Here is a 21,721-nt window from a genome sequence, read left to right as displayed (position 1 = left end):
TTCTCAGAGACCACAATTACACTGTCCTCGAGTCGGCCGACACAGGTTTGCTTTCCATCAAAGGCTGAAACTAGTCACTGATTCTACATCTGATTGATCTGCAGAATATTAGCAACCCAATAATCATTAGTAGTAACGGTGCAAAATGTCCAGAACTTTCCTTTTTTTTTGGTCAAAATTCCACCAGACTACTAATTGATCATTCTTGCAGAATAAATTTCTGACAGTTGAGCAGTCATCACTTCAGCTTTACAGTCCTTGTGCATTGATGCTCGTTCCTTTCAGATAAAGCAAAAGGTGCGGCTAATAACATTAGTGATGGCTCGGTACAAGCGAGACACAATGCCAGCGCCCTGAATGTGAAGCAGCTAAATGGTATTCAGTTGATTTTATTCACACCTGTGCTTCTTCCGCTGCCACGTCCAAAATATCCTCTCAAATAAACAGATCACAATCCAGCTAAACGCGGGCCAAAACTACATTAGGCATAGACAGACACACAGGCCCCATCACATTACATAAAACGCTCCCTTTTAAAGTCTTCAGACAGCCGACATTTTACACTGCTGCGATATGCCCACTTTTATGCAAGCAATAAGTGCCAATGTGTTATTGTTCCGATGCCGGGTAATTCATTTTGTACTGAAAGTGATTCATATTCCCTCCCATCAAATTCAATGAAACATATCCATCATCCACGCTAGGCCTTAAAATTAAATTTAGATTTCATAACCGCGGCGCTGAATGCATAATTTATACAGACCGACGCTTTCACGGGGGCCAGGCCTATTTTTGTTCTTTCTTACATTCAGACACGCAGAGGCAGCAGAGCAGGTTCCATGATCTTTAATAAAAGGCACATGTACAGCCAATAGTGAGATGAGTGAGTCCACTGGCATAGAGACAAAGCATTAAAACACAGAAATACAGGAAGTAGAGGTCAGGAGGAGAGAGATCTATCTGCTTTACAGTAGGATCTACTTAAGTAACATCTTCTCGTTTTCGTTCAAGTAAGTCTAACACTAATATGTCACCATGATAAGGTAAACCCCTCCCCGTTGCCACCCCTGCCACACACACAAACGCAAACACACACCATCCATCACCACCTAATGTCAGATTCCGCCGCCCCCCCCTAAAAAAAACAAAAAAACAGAAGTCTTCTCTAGAGGGCTGCTGATCTCAGAGTCCCATTCGCCCCGAGACTCTCACAGTTTGGGCTTTTTCTCGACTTGTCCTCGTGGGGCCAGAAGCAAAAATTGGTGGCTGGAGGCAACAAGAAAGTGATGCTTTGCCTCCGCATTTTTTTCCATCAAGTGCCGTGCCCACACTGTATGTAGAGTCCGTTCTCTTATACTGCAATACAACGTGTCCCCAAAATTTCTGTAGGTCAGTCGGTTTGTGGTAATTTGATGAAACCCAACTTCGCAAAAAAAAAAAAAACATTTTTACTGACGTTGTGAGGAGTGTTTAATTTGGTTTGATTACTTTTGAAATCAGGCAATTTCAAAAATGGCTTTGGACAAAACAAACAGTGAAATAAACAACTTTGTTTTTTAAAAAAAAAAAAGAAAGAAAAATTCACAATGTAATTTTAATATGAGCTCAAACAATTTACCCAAAGTGTTAAACCTAAAAAGATTGTTATAATGTGTCACCCAGCTGATATTTCACTTCAGCAGTGCAAATTCCCAACTAATTAAAGAGTGAATAAATTACCAAAAAGCAACCGACACGGTGAAACCGGGGCCCCTGAAGGTTTTGGTGGTAATCCAGCCTTGCTAGTTATGTCCTCGAGGATTGTACAGTTGTTCACGTGGGGACATGTTCACAAGGAACTCACAGTTATGATCTGTTCACACACACACACACACACACACATACACGCAAACAGGCAGCCATTCACACGCTAAAACCCAACTAAAAAGAAAAAAGTTCACAGGTACTTAAATATTCAGGGTTAAGAGAAATAAAAATGGTATTAGTGTTGGAGGTTAAATATAACCACAGCTGGAGGAATAATCCGAAGAACTAAAATATGCATGCAGCCAGGCCGTCTCTCCTCTTGATGAAAGGTGGAAGGGGGGAACTTTCATCTATTATGGCAAAGTCCGACACGCAAAGTGGTCGCTTTTGCCAAAACAGAAGGAAACAGTTGACGGGCGTAAAGTGTGTAGAGAAAGAGGGGAAAACACACACACGCACACACACACACACACACACACTCACCCTCACACACGTACATGCCCTCCACCTCCATTCACGTGTCCAAAGAACAGCTCAGTAGAGTCAGTCACTCTGTTTTCACATTATCACGTCTTTGGGACATTTGAACATGCAAACAGAGTTCGGGGCTGCGCTCCGGCGTCCGTCGCTGAACTCTGTTTGTCTCACACACACACACACACACAGAAACATGCACGCGACATCCAGCAAACCCTGCTTTGGTTGGTGTGTGTGCTACCTTTGGCTGTGGGTGTAACGGGTGAAAAGGTCGGTCACAAACCACAGGTACACACCAACCGTCTCGGAACCCCCCCCCCTTCCTCCTCCGCCGCCAACACTGCCAACGCCCCACCCTTCCATCCCATTTCAATGCCCACCCATCTCCATAGCAACTCACAGCTTTCCCGAGCAAGGGGTCTCACTATCTTGTAAAAGGAGGTAAGTGTAATTAGTGGTGTGTGTGTGTGTGTGTGTGTGTGTGTGTGTGTGTGTAAACATGAGTACCCTGCGTAAAGGTGTTTGTGTGTGTGTGCTTGAGCATGTGAATGTGTGTGCGTGTGTGTGTGTGTGTGTAGGTGTTAAGAGGTATCAATGGTTCAGTGGTGTCTCTCTTTAATCATCGCATCCTCTCTCGCCCTCCATCACTCCGCTGCTTCTTCTCCTTCTTCCTCGTCCTTTTCATCCTCCTCCTCCTCCTCCTCCTCCTCCTCTTCCTTCATCTCTTCTCTCGCTCTTTATTTTTGGACTTGGAAGATGAACAAGCGCAGGTTGATGTTTTTGGCGGCCAGCAGTTTGTTGCACTCCACCGAGTCAGAGATGGGCAGAGGGACGTACTCGGTCTCGTTGGCGTCGTTGCTGAAGGAGTGGTGGTGGATGACCGGCTTGATCCGCACGTCGTCGTACGGCCCCTTCAGCAGCAGGAAGGAGCACTCCAGGGCGGAGTTCACCTGCGCACACGGAAACACGTCCAACACGTGAACACAGATCCCGACACAAGCTGGACTCTTGAGGCTGACACGTACACAAGTTTTCGCCATAAACGTAAAAAACTAAATCTTTCAACTACAGTTCATCAGTTTGGTTACTTGATCAGTGGAACCAATTTAGGCTCAAATTTAAGCTGAAAATCTACAAGTCAGTGCTCTCTGGTGGACAAACTATATAATGGCAATCATGTTTCAAGAGCAAATTGCTGGTTGATTAAAAATAAATAAATACAGTGCTGACTTTTTGGACAGGATGGTTTGAAACGTCAAAGCACAATATTTATTTTTTGAGACATAAAGGCAGAGATTCGGATTAAAAAGCAGACATTTTAAGCAGTACTCAAACATGTCATATCACATCATACTAGAGGTTGAGTCCTGCCTCTGCATGCTGTGCAACAGTAGGTGGCTGTGAGTCTGACTGGCTGTGTTTTAGAACATTTATCTTTTTGCTAATTGCTTCACTTATCACAATGAACTATTGTCCATGTGCATATTGCACAAACTCCAGCCTGTCAGGACACTGAGTTCACACCTTTTCTAACGTACAAAGTGAGGTTCCGTTTCCCGTGTTATGGCCCTCTGTTCTCCCACTGACCTTGCAGTGGCAATGCAAGAGTTTCTGGGTGATGCGGAGGCTTTAGTCTCCACAAAAGAGTCCAAAAGAACCCAGACAAGCTCCTTACAATCTGGCTAATGGGCAGCAACAAAAAGTGAAGAGCACCACCAGAGTTTAGAAAGCATGGAGAGCTTCAGCAGCAAGAGTGTGGTGAAAATACAAGACTCCGTGGGCAGGTCCTTTATCAACGTCTAAGAAGATGTATACAATTGTAAACAATTCCGACAATTAAGCTGACAAACTATTGCACTGCCACTGCAAGGCCAGTGGGGGGAACAGAGGGGCGTAACTCTGGGACCGTTTTGTGCAGTTTCAGTGACAGGACTTCACTGAAGTCTTCTGTGTTTGGACATAAAGATTATGTTCCAGGAGCTGCACTGGAGTTCCAGATGGGATGTCTAAACCAGAACCTCGTGAGACTGATTGCCGGTGCACTTCCTGAGGTAAACACAGCAACTTCTAGTAAAGGTGCCAGCGGGAGCAATGATCACAGATCGGAGATTTAGCTCGAAGAAAATGCGAACTGTGCACTGTTAGTTTTCTTTTGTGTTTGCAAACTTCTAAATTAGTCAGCTCTTGTTCTCTCTCTCATGTGGCACCGTACAGTGTAGTGTTGGTTTATGTTAGACAGGCGAGATGTGACTGATGTCAGCGAATCCTCACACATTAGTTTCTGTTATGGGTAAGTATCAGTGCCATGATATTAAACAGCCAAAACTGTATTGTTATATTCTGATATTTGGTAGTAAACTTTACTGTACTGTGACATAACACAAAGTTAATATCGATCCCTCACCAAGACACCTGCCCTCCATCACTTCACCTCATACTGCAAATTAATTTCTTGCCGATAGCCGTTATCTGTTGCTAAGCAGGCTAAAAATTATAAAGCTGCGTTCCATGATATGAATATTAATATAATTTTTTGACTTCTTTAGTGTCAAAATTAGTGTCATGAGACAGATTTCTGATTGTTAAATTAGACCTACAGTTGTTTGGCTTTTCTCCGTCTTGTGACGTCACAACCATCTTGAGTTTGTTTAGGCAGGTAGAAACTTCCTTTACAAAAACTGCTCTACATGTGACTGCAGTCTATATGTTGGCACATTTTTCATAATATCTAAGTTCTGCTTTATTTTTTTCTGCACAATAATTTATTGGGTTCGCCAGCCTGCAATCTGCTCTTTAAATTGCCTCAAATTACCTCACTTGTGTAGTTTCTTGTTGCTTATCAGAGACCGTGAACTGCTGAAATGATTCGTTATTGGATGAAGAGAAAACAAAAAATATTTCTTTATTTCAGCTTCTCACTGATGAATATTATGGGTTTTTGTCAAATGAAAATGTTTTGCATCTGTTGATTGGTGAAAACTGGGGATTTGAAACTGTCACTGAGGGTTTTTTTTGTTTTGTTTTGTTTAGAAATTTAGACATCAAATAATTATCCGTAAAAGATTAACTGATAATGACAATAATCCTCAGGTGTTAAATAAACATTTCCCAGTTCCACATTGCATCAGGAGCCCTGAAATCACGCAGCCACAGAGATTGTTTAAAAATAAACACGGACAGATAGAGCAGTGAGTGTACCTTGCTCTTGAGGATGAGCTGGAAGGAGAGGGTGCGCTTGCAGGAGAGGTTGGGGTTGCGCTCGGAGTCGTTGACGCGGGCCTTCAGCACCCACGTCTGGTTGAGAACAGTGAAGCGCGGTGTTTCATAGTACAGGCGAGTGATGAAGTCATCGGTGCGGTACGGCCTGAACTGAACCTCTGGATGGACACGCAAGTGGAGAACAAGTTAAAAAGAGCCAAAAAGAGGACATAAAGTAAAGCAGCATTTCTACTGTAAGGCAGGTGCTACTTTAAGATCATTTCTTCTCAAGTCCATCACCAAACTCTACTTGCGTCTAAAATGTCATTTTTTTCGTGTATGTACCTGTAAACCCAATCTTCTCGTAGCAGAGCAGACTAAAGATGCTGTTGTAGAGCTGCATGTCTCTGCGGTGGTTCTGGTCCATCTCTCCCAGAATTCCCATCAGCTCTGTACCAGTCTTAGTTGGATGAGAACACTCACTTTCATGTGCTGGCAGCTCATGAAACGGACCTTGCCAGGGGCAGCCGATCCTCTTGTACTTACACTGTGTCACCCTGGCAACACAACGGCAAGAGAACGTTAAAGACAAAGGAAGCAAAGACGTGGCTTCATGTGAATTAGATCCTTTACTGAGGCGCTTTATGATGAGCACTTTTAGTGAGTGGAAGGTGATAATATCAAAGGTACTAATTAACCTAGGTTGTGAACTGTGGCAAATTAACGCAGCGCTAATGATAAGTGTTCAGTGAGAGCCAACCTCAAGGAAAGAAAGACATAGATTCATATCAAGTACGTCGTGGATAGAGGTGCTCTTCAATGACTACTCATTACTTTCTTGCAGTAAAGTAAGGTACTAAAAATATGAAAGGTACTAGTTAGCTTCTGTAGTGAAGCAAAGCTAATTAAAGCCACGCTTACATAATTAATCCCTTAAACCGAAAAGTTTTTTCTTTCACAGGCATTTAAATGGGATTCACAACAAAAACACCTGTAATCACTGGTTATAATTACAGCATATTAACTACTGAGTTCATATTCAAATGAGCAGCGCCTGAAAAAATGATGATGGCATTCCTGAGAATAGCAGCTTCACCGCCTCCCCTCAGGAGACCAGCATAATTTTCTGTCTGACCCGACCACAAACACCTGGTGACTGCCATGGCTGTTGTCATAGCAACACTAGCACCGGCACCGCTGTCCTAAGAAGGGTCACCTGTTGCTATAGCAACAACCCCATGGGATTTCACGCACGGCCTGAGCATCACAAGCGCGCAGTCGGTAATCACATTAGCAGTTTTTCTCCTCAGAAGCAGCAGCTCACATGCTCCTCCATCTTCCCCACATTAACCCCGTGTGACACTGTGCTGGGTAACCACGAGCGCACAAACACGAGTACGCAACAGCGCTGCCGACATGTTGTTTCTGCCGCCTTCGTTTGGTTTTTGAAAGCGGCTGGACTCCCCCCAGTCACAGTTTGAAGCGGTTTAATTTGATAGTTTTGGAACATTTGACTGGAACTCATTTCTTTTCTCACTTTCAATAACATGTTGACTACAAGTGTGGCCGGTGCTTCTGCGTGTGTGCGTGTATGTATGCGCGTGTGATGTATACCTGTCTTGGCACTCCTCTTTCTGGTGTCTCTCTAAGCTGGAGCGGGGGAACTGTTTTAGACAGAAGGTACATTCTGTCGGCAGCTCACTGACAGCCTTCTCCACTGCGAGGTTCCTGCAGCACAGGTTCTTGCTGATCTCACACCTACACAAACACAGAAAACCTCAAATCATCCCTCAGTGTAGGGGTATATGCAAAAATTTGTGCCATGCAGAGTATGTTCATGTGAGTTTGTGACCAGCGCACAGCCGTGAGTTGAGTTGCAGTCTGGGTAATAGGAAAGTTGTGCTTTTGTCACTTGCTGGTGGAAATTTAGACACATACCATAAGATAAAGCTAATCAAGGTGTTTTTTCCTGTGCCCATACATTAGTGATGAATGCATGAGGCATTTTGAGAGAAAATGATCTTGTTTGTATAAAGTCTACCAGATGAAACACTAGGATGGGAGGAATTAAAAATGAAAGTGTGTATATAAGGGTAACTTGTGATCCTAAGAACTTTATCCACTCAAAGAACAAGGGAACAAACAAGCATTCAGTCTGACAAAATGTGTACCTAAATTTAAATTATTTAGCTGCACAAGTGTTTGTGTTGAGATAAATTTCAATGGTATTTAACAGTATGAAACTTAATGTGATTTGGATGTAACAATATCCATACACAGTGATGCTCAGCTCCACCCCATCGCTACAGTCATTAACCACAGTGACTCAGTAGCTACAGATGGATGACAAATTAGAGGAAAAAACAACGCTTGACCCCTAGAGTGGGGAGATGTGGTGGCTCTGTTATGCTGTGGGGAAAATTTTGCTGACGTAGTTTGGGTACATTTGTGCCCTTAGAGGGATGGATCACTGCAAATCAATGCAAAGCTGTTCTGCGTGATCACCTTTATGGAGTGGTCTGTTTCAAAGTGGCAGTGCCCCCATCCATTATATACTATGGCCTTCACAGTTACTAGATCTCAACTAGGGCTGAACAAATAATCAATTTCAAACGGAAATCACAGTTTGAAACGAGGCAATCAGCAAATTGCAAAGGCTGCAATATAGGCGGTATATTATGCAGTGTGTCTGACGCAGGTTTTACACTGTTGTGTCAAAAGTTTTACAAACTTGGGTGCCTGAATAGCTCAGCGGGTAGGGCAGGTGACCCATATACAGGGGCTATAGTCCCCGATGCAGTGGCCCGGGTTCGATTCCAGCCAGCGGCTCATTTGCTGCATGTCATTCTCCCACTCTCCTCTCCATGTTTCTCTGTCTATCTTTCACTGTCACTATCATTAAAGGTGGAAAAGCCCAAAAATAAATCTTACAAAAAAAAAAAAAGTTTTACAAACGAATGCTGTCTTCCTAATGTCCAACTTTTGCTGCTGTCTCATGTGATAAAGCTCCATCACGTTTTATATCTATTACACAGTGAATATTGGAATGAAGTTTGATTTTAAGCAAATTGTATCACAAATCTATTAGCAATACATGAGAGAAAAATCACAATTAGATGCCTTTCACAAATCAGCCCTAAACTCAACCCCGCTGAACGCTTATATATACTCAACATTACTGAATGAGGGAATATTGTTGGAGGAATTGTGATCCATCCCTCCAGTAGAGCTCCAGAGACTGGAAGAATCAATGTCAAGGTGCACTGAAGCTGTTCTCTCAGCACGTGGAGTCCAAACACCTCACTAAGACTCTTTGTGTAGGTTTTTCCTTTAATTTGTCACCTGTCTGTAGTTTGTACTGTACGAAGTGCTTACATGTACAGTTAACTTGGTTTACCTGCAGTTGGGACACGTGGCCTGCTCCTCCTTGAGACGAGAGTCAGCCAGGAGGTGGATAAAACAGCCGGCGCACATCAGGTGTCCATTGGTACACTGTGGTAGAAAAAGGTCAATCAAACAGAGGGTTTGGGGGAAGTGAAAAAAATAATTATTGAGGATGCTACACAGGAAGAGACGGGAATATGACAAAAATATGCCTATGTAGAGAGTTGGAATGACATGATTTAATATTCTCTTGTCAAATGGTATGACACAAAATGTGAGCATAATAAGGGTTAATTTAAAACCTACTAATTAGGACCACTTGAAAACAGATACTTTGAGAAAATGTTTATGAAAAAACATGGACTGTTTCAGGACTATAGCCTCTATTTATATCAAAACATGTAATTTTGGGGGTAACATCATCACTTCTGTTTGGCTAAGGGTAGGCATATTTATTTAGAATCTATTTTAATTATCACAGTGGATTGGCTAAAGCTGTCCAACAACAACAGAGCAAAAGCCAATCACACTGTCTGTCAAACACAACAGTAAGATTGCAACTTAAAAGTGTGTTTATAGAGGAAGAGCTAGAATTTTCTCTACATGAATAACATTAGTGTTCTCTGGGATATATGTATTTATGTGCTGAATATAATGTACGGAAAGAATGTGGACATGTGTTTACACTGTTAATAAATGTTTAACATAAATGTTGGAAGTGTGCACTGCAACGCACAGCAAGGTATGTGAATGTTGACGACTGACAATGATTGATTACAAATGTGCTCACTTGACATTGAGGACAGCAGTTTGAGGTCATTAAGGACAATGTTCGGTGGGTTGGAGGGAAGGGCAAAAGCTATAATTAAACTTTAGGTTTTGGTTGCGTTCCTGTGTGGGGTTTGGGGATGTGGTTTTTGCTGAGGACTATCTGAGGATAATTCACAGTATAATGTCATAAACTTGAGCCAACTCAGCTGGCCACCCGGCCTGGCTGTGTCTGGTCTCTCAGCCTCATGGCTCAATCTGCAGTATAGGTACACTCAGTATAGGGCCTGTGTTGGATCCAGTATCACTAAAAATAAATGGAGCTGGCCAACACATTCAACAGGTTGAAGGTGGGGATCTGGGGCTGTGACTCATGGTGAGCTCCTGTTATGAGCTTCAGCTGGTTTGCTGATGTTTGACGGTAAGTTTAGGGTTATGGGGGGAGGTTTGTGATTGACACCACGTTTACCTGGTAAACAGACGCCTTGGGCAAGTCTAGGCACACGGTGCAGCACAGCACTGAGTACAGTCTCTCCTCCAGCTTCCCTGACTCTCCCTCGGGTATTTTCACCCTCTTCTTGGGTGGCTCGTCTGGGTCAGGCTCGGGCCCTTCTCGCCGTATCCCGACCTCCTCCTGCATGGCTGCGACCCCGGCGACAGCCTCCACCGCTGCCCCCACGGCCCCGACCCCCAGGCCGGCCGAGGAGGAGCCAGGGGCGGCCGCAACGCCCACGTCTCTCTCTTCCAGTGAAGACATGGCGATGGCTGTCTCAAAATTTGTGATATGTACCTGCCGCGACCAGGCTGAGCCCGAAATATTAGCAGGTTAGCTCAGGGCTAGCTTACAACCTGTCAAGCTAACGGTCAGCTGACAGCAAGCTAACGTTAGCTAAGCTAACGCCTCGGCAGCAGGCTGTCAGGAAGGAATGCAGCTAACTTATTATTAATGCCACCATACACGTACCAACTGGGATTTTAACAAGCCAATCGAAATGTAATAACGAGATCATGTGCAAAATGTAATTATGACTATCTGTTAGATTAAATGTCGACTAGTTTTGTTGACTTACAGTGAGGCTAGCAGACTATGCGGCTAGCTGCGTTGACAAAAACACAGCAGTCCTCTCCCTTTGCCCAGCAGAACAAAAACAACTCTCAGCTGTTGTTGCACTCTCGACGCCGTTATTCGCAATGACAGCAGATTACAACGATGTGCACCAGCGGCTCAGCTCGGCTTCTCCCTGCGTCCCTGCTCCGGTACCGGCTGACTGTCCACGGGACCCACGGGACGTGTCGGTGATTAAAGCCGCGGATAGAGACAGTTCTGTTGGGACTTGTCTCTCTGGCTACACAGCCATCTTTGTTTTTTTCCTGTCCGTCTCCCCCGACTTCACCCTGCACAGACTCCGGGTCAGTTTCGTTATTACTCGGGCAGGTTCTCGATTGTGGCCAGTCACAGAAGTTGCGTATCTGAAAGTAAATATATTTCCTGTCTGTGTGAGGGCCTCTGAGCGCCGGTAACACTTGAACAGAGCCGTGAATTGGCTGACAGCGGAATGTTTTGTTGTGGCAGATGACTTGGGGTATTTAAAGAGTTTTTAAAGGCGCATGCGTAGTGAGCACCTGCGGGTCAGAGTATGGCAGGACTTGAAAGGTGACCAAAACCTGATATGCGACAAATTTAGGCTACTCTACTAAAGCACCCATCCTCCATATAGTTTAAATGTTCATGAGCCACATTTACATATTATATCACCCCAACAGCAGCCTGTGTGGCAGCAGAAGCTCAACTTTAAACCTAAAAACACCCTGTTTCTGGTGCTCTGGTATGCTCTCTGCATGTTTATGGCCTTGTCACTGCAATTCAGTGGTTCAACCGGTTATAAGGCACCCTGTGTTTGTTTGGGAGATGAAGATGCACAAATAATTTATCTGGGAAAACAGGGTGATGGAAGAAAGCCTCACCCTACCCTTAGGTGCTCACAGTAGGTCATATGCATTTATATGCTTATTCATGCCATCCGTGGCCCAGATATATGGTTTAGCAGGAGTGTATGTGCACAGGATGGGGGGTTGTGTGTGTATGTATGTGTGTGTGTGTGTGTGTGTGTGTGTGTGTGTGTGTTTAGGTGGGTGGGGCAGGATGTCAGAGTGTCAGCTGTCTGCAATCGGGAGGGACAGGACTAACCACTCCCATTGGACAGACAGATATGCCTTATTTGGTCTGTGTGGAATGGCAAGAGAGCAATATGCCACCCTCAGCTATGCACACACAGCTTTACCCAGTAGCTGTATGTGGTCACAAACTGTCCTCAGTGTTAAGCCAACCCCACTATTAGCCACTGGATCATACCACACTTTAAATTACTCAGATTTGTCATCACACAATGTGAGTAATATTAATTCAAATCAGTTTGATGCCAACCCAACCCAGTTCAAAATAAGTGCAATAAACACACTGTCAGAAAGATGGCGTGGAAGAATTTACTGAGACTAAACAACAGCCCTCTGAATAGCTATTTTGTAATCATGTAGTAAACAACTGTTGCAAGATGGATGATCCTAAGATAGACTTCTAGGAATATAAAACGAGGATGGATCAGTGTCAACAGACGATATCCTCAACATGGTTTGCAGAACAAAACAAAAGTAAAATAAAAATGTGTTTTCATTTATACACCACACGTTTTTTTGTTTTTTTTAAATGACAAACTCACAGTGCTTTGCTTTACTACTTCCCATCCTCCTCTTACGCAGACAGATTCATACCTCGGCCATTGCATAACATCTCATGATTAATTTATGATTGCAGGACAAATGGATTACACACATTTATGAGATGTATCCAGCTCCATCAATCAGACCCCATTCATCCCAGGAGAGTAAATCACACCATCTGCAGGTCAGTCCAAGATTCAGCGGTAATGTCCGGAACAAGCAGAGTGATGACCCTGATCTAATCACACGGTCAAACGGGAGATTAACAGCGATATCAGGACTGTGTGGGTGGATGGCTGATGGTGGTGTGACCGCTCTGCTCCTTATGGTTTTTGCTTGGGTGGTTGGGTGGAGAAACTAAGTTGTGTTGATGAGGAGACTGAGTAGGAGAAACTGCCGCCGGGTCGGAGGATGGGTTGTGTTGACGCGCTGTGGTTTGCTGAGATGTGTTGGTTGGAGATGGTGAATCTGGAGGTGACGGATGTTGGCTGGTTTGTTTTGAATGTGTCCTAATCGATGGAGGCTCAGTTTGGGCTGCTGGGGAGCTGAGATGATTGAGATCAATGCAGTTTGTGTTTGGATCTGGATCCTGTGTTTCTTGCAAAGGGGACCCAGGTGTGGCCTCTTTAAATGATGGAGACATGATGTGGACTGCGCTCGTCTCCTTTGATTGTGGCTGCGGCGGTTTGTTCTCATCTTGCCCTCTTCCTGTGTTCATCTCATCGTGTCTGATGAGCTCTTTCGGTGTGATTCCTCCCTTGTCTCTCAGTGGTTCGGCTGTGTTTGTTTGAGTTGCTGTCTGGACTCTCTCTGGTTCTGCTGTGGTGTTCCTCTGAGTTTTGTCTGTGAGCGCCCTCTGCCTGCACATCGAAGCCATAGCTTTCACCCAGGGATGCAGGAGGGTCTGCTCTGCCGTCAGCCTCACTGTGGGGTCCGACTGAAGCAGAGCTCTGACAAGGCCTCTAGCTTCTGCACACAAACACACACACGAAAAACAGATTGTATATTTATGTGCGGCTGTGTGTATAGATTACATTTGTGTCAGCACGCAGTGCATATCTATACATCTCACCCTCTGAGATGGGGTCCCAGTAGGGGGACGGGAAATGAAGTTGCGCTTGCTTTATTAGCTGGAACAGCTCCTCCTGGTCCCGATCCTGACTGCGAAATGGGGGGAAGCCACACAGCAGGATGTAGAGAATCACTCCCAGAGCCCATATATCCACTGCTACACCATAACCTAATGGGCAAAACCACAAACAAATCTTTTCAGAATAAGAAAACACTGAAGAAACAAATTCAGAAACAGGAGGGACATTATGACCTTTACCTGTCTCACAGAGGATCTCGGGGGCTACATACGTGGGTGTGCCACATATGGTAAAGACTGGTTCAGTCACTACCATGGCCAGACCAAAGTCTCCCAGTTTCAGCCTACAGATGCCTGCAGCCACTTGCTCTATCTGGGAAACAGAACAAGAAAAACAAGATAGAGGCAGAGCTGAGCTTATATAATATATGCAAACAGTTCCTAGGGCATCCACATTTGCCACATATTTTTGTGCATTTTGGATTTTGCAAACTACTGAACTATTGACTCAACTTTGTGTCAAAAACGATTAATTCCACCTTCACGTTAGGTTCGATGAACATGAGCACTGGTAGCAGCTGAAAAAAGTTGTAGCTGAATTCTGACTCCTGCCACCTGAAGCTAGATAGTAAGTTTGTTTAATATATGATACGAGTCTCCCACCACATGAATAATATTCCCTATTTGAGTATCTTAATCAAGAGATTCAGACTGTGTCTCTGGGTCGGTCCTGCAGTGGTTCCGCTGCTGCCTCGCTAATAGGACTTTTTCATCTGTGCATCAACACCAAAGGTTCTGCTCAAGGTTCCATCTTATTTATCTTGTGCTTCAAGTTAAACACATAATAATGACTTCAACCCTTTAAACCAGGGGTGTCGATATCCGGTCCTTGAGGGCCGCAATCCTGCATGTTTTAGATGTTTCCCTCTTCCAACACACCTGATTCAAATGATCAGGATCGTTATCAGGCTTCTGCAGAGCTTGATGATGAGCTGATCATTTGAATCAGGTGTGTTGGAAGAGGGAAACATCTAAAACATGCAGGATTGTGGCCTTCGAGGACCGCAGTTCGACACCCCTGCTTTAAGCCCTGGGTTTGAAAGAATATTTTCTTTTGAAAGAAAAAAACGCAAATGACCCCATTTATCAAAGAGAGAAACTTTAAAAAGAAAAATAACCACTGGATTTTAGACTTTTAATCTACTCATCTGTAATATGTTGTTTTGTCAAACAGCCAAATCTAAGCTTAAAACGTGATATTCATCAAAATCTATTTATCCTGTACGTTTTATTTAAAAGAATCTAAAAAAATTAACAGTTTGCACTAATCAGATTTTGTAAAAGATAAAAGCTAAACGTCTTGCACTCCTCAGCACGACCGAAAAGCTCTGAGTGATTCAGCTATGACAGTCACATGACAAAAATTCAGAGATTTCTGAACAGCAGGCTGTGTTTACACAGAGAGAGGAGACAAGAATAGAAATGCAATAAAATGCAAGTATCTGTCGCATGTAGAGTCACCCTTTTTTCGAGTCTTGGCAACACCTCTGGACACTTGAATAAAAGGGTCATACATGTTGATTCCAGGTTTTTAAAATCCTTTTGTTTTGAAAAATCAAAAAAAAAAAAAAGATTTATAGCATTATATTTGTGTCATACTGCATAGAAAACATTTTTGAATTCTTTCAACTTCTAGCCATGGTGGTGCTGTTTCCATAGAGGTGCAGGGCTTTTTATTGTAGTGAAAAATTTGTCCACAGCGATTAAAAGTGCACCAGGACCAAAAAAAACACCCAGACAATGCTTGGGGTTAAAACGTAAACCTTATGACTGCTTTACAGATTATATTTAATAATACGTCTCTTTTTACTGTCAAAATGTAACAAAGGTGTCTTCTAATGACAATTTATCTATTTTTGAATTTAGAAATACAATAAATTGTGATGTATTTACCATTGTGGTTATATTCAAACATTTTTAAGGCTTTACTGTTTGCACCAACAAATAATAAGATAAATTAGGTTCTAATCATATTTTATTCAATCTGATGTCTTACGTGTCCACAAGTATTCAGACAGTGACACAATTTTTGTAATTGTGCTTCTGTACACCACCACAATGGATTTCAAGTCCTCTTCCTCCAAAAGTTTCTGCTGTCTTTCTGATAGGTCTGTTGTTTTTTTTCAGCCTAATAATGCCCACCTGCTGTTGCACTGACAAATCTTTGGACCGCATATTGAAAGTTGCCACAAACAGCTGCCAAATGCATATTCAACTCTTGGAATTCACTCCAGACCATTTATCTCCTTAATTTGTCGTGAAATAATGAGGAAACAGGCTGGCCACGAAACTGCTTATGAGTTAGTTGTCCAATTACTCCTGAGACTGTGATAATGTGGGAAGTATGAAACAACGGCTGTAATTCCGAAACATTTAATGCAATATTTTAGTTAAACCTCTTGAAGCAAAGCTGGAAATCTACACTTCAGTCACGTCTTGTAGAGCTTTATTTGAAATCCATTATGGTGGTGTATAGAGGCAACATTACAGAAATCGTGCCACTGTCAAAAAAACACATTGATCTGACTGCAATAGTGCATTTCTTTGCATTATTACCAAAGCAACAATACAGAAAAAAGAATTTATTGCGATTTAAGATAAGATTCACTGATATTAAAGTGACTATTTTTAGATTTTTTGATGCTGTTCCTCAGCTCCAGCTTCTAGTAGATTATCCTCATATCCAGCCGCTGAGATTTATTGGCTGAAAATGAGATAATTTCACCCAAAAACTCCAGAAAATGAGTACTCCACTCTCTCTAACCCCAGATACCCACCAGCAGGTTCTCTGGTTTGAGGTCTCTGTGCACGATGCTCTTGCAGTGGATATAATTCAGGGCCTCGCTCACGTCCGACACCATCAGTCCTGCCTCCGCCTCTGGGAACTTGCCCCTGTCGCTGATGGCCTCGAACAGATCCCCTCCGCTCACCAGCTCCATCACCAGGTAGGAGTGGGTGTGCGTGTGGTGGTGGGCGAACAGCCGCACTATCCGGGGGTGACACAGGCTACCCAGCAGGCTCAGCTCATTCTGCATCATGTGCTCTCGACCGATCAGCTTGGAGCGCTCCACGATCTTCAAGGCGAGGTTTTGGCTGTTGTCACGACGGCGGCACTCTCGCACCACCGCAAAGTTCCCATCTCCGACCACGCGTCCGATGTCGTAGCAGCGCTCAATGTCCTCCAGTGTGACGTCGCTGCCGTCTGAGGGGAGGTCAAAGGTCGCCTTGGTCTGTTTGTTTTCATCCAGAGCTGCATTTGAAACTTGTACGAGGCTCTTCTCCTCATCTCTGCTGATTGGCCGAGCAGCTGGAGGGTCGTTGAAATGATCCAGATTTTTCACTTCCTGCTCTATATGAGAACTTCCTCTCTGCTTCCTTGACACAGGAGGCAGTGGGACCCTCCCTGATAGTGAACTGATCAGTTCTGGACCCTGATGTTTACCTCTTCTCGCTAAGCACTTGTCACACAGTGTAGGAGATGGGATGTCTGCTTCTCTGAGACCCTCCTCATGTTTGAATGGGCCAATAATTGAAGGTTGTCTCTCCCTGACTCCGCCTCTGACATGCAGTCTCTGCAGGTGGTTGGGAAGGAGAGCAGGTTTTCTGCATGAATTCTTTTTATGAGGCTTCTGAGAGTCTAAATGACAGTTTTGGGTGTGGTGTGTGTCTGTATGTTGAGACGTGTGAGCATTGGTGTGATTCTTGACATGTGTGTTTGTGTCTCGGTGCGTCTCCTGGTTAGTCCCGCTGCTGTCTGTCCCCTCGCTGTATCCACTGTCAGCCTTGGCAGCTTTATCTGGTGTCAGCCGGAGCTTCTTCTCCCAGGCCCGCAGTGCTTCGGCTCGGTAATGCGAATGCTCAGGAAACAGTTCCTCCAGAGCGTCCTGCACGCCGCTCAGCTCAGGACGAGCCTTACCGAGAGCCAGGAAGGCCACCTCGCCTCGGAAGAAATCACACACACCTTTAACCTACGATAGAAACAGAGGGAATGGCTATTTAGACATAGTCTTAAACTACCAGGCACCAGATTTGTTGTTGTTTGTTGTTCTCTGCAATATAATCTGAAAAGGTGTTACTCTGCTGCAGACGCATGGCAGTGAAACAGACAACACAGAGAACAGTGGAGAATGATGAGTCTCTCAGCCTTGCAGTGTGAATAGAAGAAATAATTTTTGAAAAACACAGGATAGTAATCCCTTTCTGCTTGAAGATGACTTGTATCTGCAGTTACTTCCTCTTGCTTGTGCATATCCATGACATCCCCGACTCTCTCCACTCACCCCTCCCCACTCGCTGCAGCTCGAGCACACCAGCTCACCTGCGACTCTACTGTAAAACTGCTCCACGCAACACGATGGCAACTTAACAACTGTAACATCAAGTATTTCATTGCTCCAAGTAAAAACTGATTCTAAAGAACAATGACACAGAAAGTTGCACCCTGCAAGCTAACGGCATTGATTTGTTATGTGTGAAACCCTGGAAGTCTGAATCTGTGTTTTTGAGGCCGTCATTTGTGTGCTGCAATTTCAAGGTGGAAATGTTCAGTCAGGGTGTTGACTGCTTATGTGGCTTATAATATGTCTTCCAGTGTATAAAAAACACCATATGGATGTGTTGAGATAAAAGGCAAAAAGAGTAAAAAACAAAAATGGAACAAGTTTTTAAACAATCTTGATTTTCCCCCAGAGCTATTAGAGACTGTTTGATTAGACATGGAGTCCAATGTTGGGACATTTAGGGAGTGAAGGGATCAATGATATTACGATATTCATCCATTCAACAGTGGTAGCTGTATATATGTTTATTAACCTGTTTTATACACTTCTTAAAAACTGTTTCACTCTTTTGCTTTGTACTCTTGTCTTGCTTTTTAGCTACCTCACCCACTGATGTGTATAAAACCCCCAAGTAAATACAATCATGACTCGATAATCCGACACTTAATGTAAAACCTTCTTTTATGTCAGATAGCAAGGCTGTCGGATTGTCAAGACGGAGGTCGAGATACAAGAAGGGCTTGATACTTGAAGGGTTATTTGTTGTTATTTATTGTTCATAGTTGTTATAATAACTAGTAGGGCTGGTCCGAATAGCACTTTCTGGTCTCTGGATATTCAGGCCCAGTTAATGAATATCAGAATATTCGGCGTGGTCAGGGGACACTTCCACCCCTGGGGGAGCGCTCTGACGGGGTGGAAGTGGCCGGAACGCACAGGCAGTATTTGGCTGATGATGCTAGTTTAGTTAGCGGTCACAGTTCTGTTTCCACCATCGGTTGCGAAAAGGGAGTGGCAGATACACCATCCGTGTTTGCTTCCTCAAACACTGAGCACACTTGCGGCGTGTGATGTCGTCGTGTCCTCTTCTGTGCATGCGGGACACTTTTGGGTCGTATGAAGTTCACACCGCAGATTGCATACAAGTCGTATTTAACTGGAAATGTGAACGAACTCGCAAAAAAAAAAATCAGATTTCACAAAAAAATCCGAATTGAGCATTAAATCATGCAGTCTGAACGTAGCCAATCTGTCGGATTGTTCAGTCAGATAATACACCGTTATCCTTATTTGTGACAGAAAATGTCATGTTGGAGTCGGAATCCAAGGCTGTATGTTAAGACTGTTTTTAATGGGTTCCGTTAGTTTTTCCTAAAAAACCTGTTGGATAGCAACGTTTTCAGATTGTTAAGGGTCGGATTATTGAGTCACGACTGTATAATTGGCCTTACAGTGCAATAATGTTGTCTCGTAAAGAAAAGTGAATCACTTTTATCTACCAAGGCTGTTTGTATCTTATATTAATAGCCCAAAAAATGTTCCTCCAGTAATTAATGTACTTCAATTAATATTGGCGGATTTGGGATAAAGGTGTGTTGACCAACAGCTCAAAGTTGGGTGCTATGCTGGGGAGCTAAAACCTCAAAAACAAGTCTTTGTCAATGGGTTGTACTAATTATTTCAAGTTTGTTTACACAACTATATCCTCCTTCATTACCAAATCTGTCTTAAAGATGGACCCTGTGTCATGATTTGTGCTTGCTTGTTGCATGGTAAGAGCACAATCTGGGGCTCAGTACTTTTCCAGTGTAGAAAACTGTGCAGAGTGCAAAGACAGGAACTTTACTGTGGCAGAGCACGAATTATTTGCCCTGGGAATTTCTAGCAGGTTAAATATTTGATTCATTTTGTGAAGGAAGGCCGTATAGGGTTGTAGCTACAGCTGAGGACACATGAGGTCGTGTAGTTGGGAAAATTTAGGGACCTGAAATGTAATTTATACTCACATTTTGTATATAAATCTTATAGTTTTCCCAGGACTGGTGAGGTAATCTGCCACACAGCAAACCTAGAGCCGAGTACTAACTCTGGATGCTGCTTTGTTACGAATGCAGGAGGTTCATAGGGTCTGTCAGTTAACCTGGTCTCGGCTGGGCCTCACCTCTCGTGCATGTGTCGTGTAAAGGCGTGTAACTCTGGCTCTGTGCCATCGAGGAAACCCCAACGCCTCCGAGATATCCAGTAGCAGCTGCTCGAAGGACACCACGCCCCTGCGGTTCAACAGCACTGTCACCTTGTGAGCACGGAGAGACAAAAATCACAGCATAGTCAAGGAGTTCATCACATAATAGGAGTCTTCAGAAAGCAATGGCTAGTCAGTTACTGAAGCTATAAAGATCGATTATAACCTGTTAATAAGAAGCACTTTTAGGTGGATTTATCTGTGTTTTACTGTGTCACAGTCTGTAAACCCTTCATGGAGAGTGCCCTACTTTAGATTCTCACTTTTTCAGGTCCTGGTAATCCCAGTAATAAAGCAACTAGACTTTTCTTGTAGGTTGTTGAACACGTTTCTACTCCTTGGTTTAAATATTGAATTCACCTTCCGTATCGTGCTTTGACCACACGGGCGGACGATGGTGACCAGATGGGGCCGCTCGGCGCTCTCCTCTGCGTGGCGGGTGTGGAAGAGAGGAAGGTGAGGAGGAAGAGGAGGAGGGAAGTGGGACCGGTGGACGTGTCCTGCAGGGTGGGTGTGGATGGGCCACGGCTGGGCAGCGCCACCAGGACGCTTCAATAAGGGAACTGGAGGAACTGGAGCAGAGAGAGGAACAAAGAGAGAAAGCAAGAGTTAGACTATTGAAAGTGTGCTTAATAACACTGAGCTCATTGTCCCGGCGGTGGGCTTCTTCTAGACCTGCACACAAAGGAAAACTCATAAGTAACACAACACCAGCTCCTCATCCTGTGCGACTGTGCGCGTGTGAGTGTGAAAGCAAATCCGGCTGATCAGATTTGAGTGTTTTCCATCACACGGAGTGCAAGGGCCATTTGAGATTCCTCAAGCACCTTGCCCCACCGACTGAATTATTTAGGCTTCCTTAAGTCATGAAAAGCCACACACGTATGTACACACACACCCACCCCGACAAAAGCCTGCCTGACCTGGTTCGGGCTCAGCTGAATCTGCATGATTAATGAAGCATTAGAGACACACAGCATCTTTGACGTTTCACTTTCTGGCACCGGGGGAGACAGAGAGATGTTATCCGTCCGCTCAGCTGGGGGTTTGTTTCTTTTTTCTTTTTTTGTTTTGTTCCAGAACAACAGACAGAAACACAAGACCCTGTAGCTCTAATGTAACCAGGGCCCCCCTTTTAACAAGACACCCCTGGTCTGAGAGGGAGAGCACATAGTGACACACAAAAACACTTTTCTCAGTGGACATACAGAGCGCAGCTGTGGCCAGTCTGACTGAATCAGCCTTTTTTTTTCACAGTGTGTGTGTGTGGAGGGGACGTTGTGGTGGAGGATGGTTGTGGGTTCCAAATATAAGAGCAACAGTTTGAAACCATGTTTTCTTCTATCACACTGCTCAACAAATTACAGCTCAACCTGGACCCTTTATGTGTCTGGCTGATGCATTTGATCCATAAATTTGATCTCTTGTTCTTGTTGTACTGGAATCATTTATCTGTTTAAGTGCAATACCTTACAAATGCAACAGGAATGCAGATTTGACATATGTGGATGTACATGTATGTATGTTTTAGAATGGAATGGACTAAATATATATATATATATTAGTTATGTGTATTCTCTTTTTTTTCTTTCTATTGCATTGCCTGTGTTTACAACTCTGTGGGATACAACTATACCCTACTATACTCTTTATATAAATACTATACTAAATGTTCTATCTATCTATCTATCTATCTATCTATCTATCTATCTATCTATCTATCTATCTATCTATCTATCTATCTATCTATCTATCTAT

The 21,721-nt window shown here is 43.7% G+C and overlaps 2 protein-coding genes across 2 annotated transcripts in view; both read right to left on the bottom strand.

Annotated features, from left to right (window-relative positions):
- Window positions 1-2,747: 2,747 nt before the first annotated feature.
- Window positions 2,748-11,147, bottom strand: zftraf1 (zinc finger TRAF-type containing 1). The gene is made up of 6 exons (XM_008290492.1): window positions 10,043-11,147; window positions 8,819-8,913; window positions 7,036-7,179; window positions 5,767-5,978; window positions 5,422-5,600; window positions 2,748-3,173 (listed from the first exon to the last, which is right to left on the bottom strand). Exons 1-6 carry the CDS (start codon window positions 10,328-10,330, stop codon window positions 2,961-2,963), a joined length of 1,131 nt encoding a protein of 376 aa, XP_008288714.1. The 5' UTR covers window positions 10,331-11,147; the 3' UTR covers window positions 2,748-2,960.
- A 1,418-nt stretch (window positions 11,148-12,565) lies between these two features.
- The window catches only part of dclk3 (doublecortin-like kinase 3), a 9,558-nt gene continuing 402 nt past the window's right edge, over window positions 12,566-21,721 (bottom strand). Inside the window, exons 2-7 of the mRNA XM_008290499.1 lie at window positions 20,324-20,535; window positions 19,883-20,014; window positions 16,219-17,409; window positions 13,622-13,754; window positions 13,364-13,531; window positions 12,566-13,260 (exon numbers count right to left, since the gene is read on the bottom strand). Coding sequence (XP_008288721.1) covers window positions 12,566-13,260; window positions 13,364-13,531; window positions 13,622-13,754; window positions 16,219-17,409; window positions 19,883-20,014; window positions 20,324-20,535 — 2,531 coding nt within the window. The remainder of the gene's footprint in view (window positions 13,261-13,363; window positions 13,532-13,621; window positions 13,755-16,218; window positions 17,410-19,882; window positions 20,015-20,323; window positions 20,536-21,721) is intronic.

This window comes from Stegastes partitus, unplaced genomic scaffold (assembly GCF_000690725.1).
Source record: "Stegastes partitus isolate 25-593 unplaced genomic scaffold, Stegastes_partitus-1.0.2 Scaffold676, whole genome shotgun sequence".
Lineage (NCBI taxonomy): Eukaryota > Metazoa > Chordata > Actinopteri > Pomacentridae > Stegastes > Stegastes partitus.
Note: the sequence above shows the minus strand (reverse complement) of the source record. Positions and strands in the feature narration are given on the sequence as shown.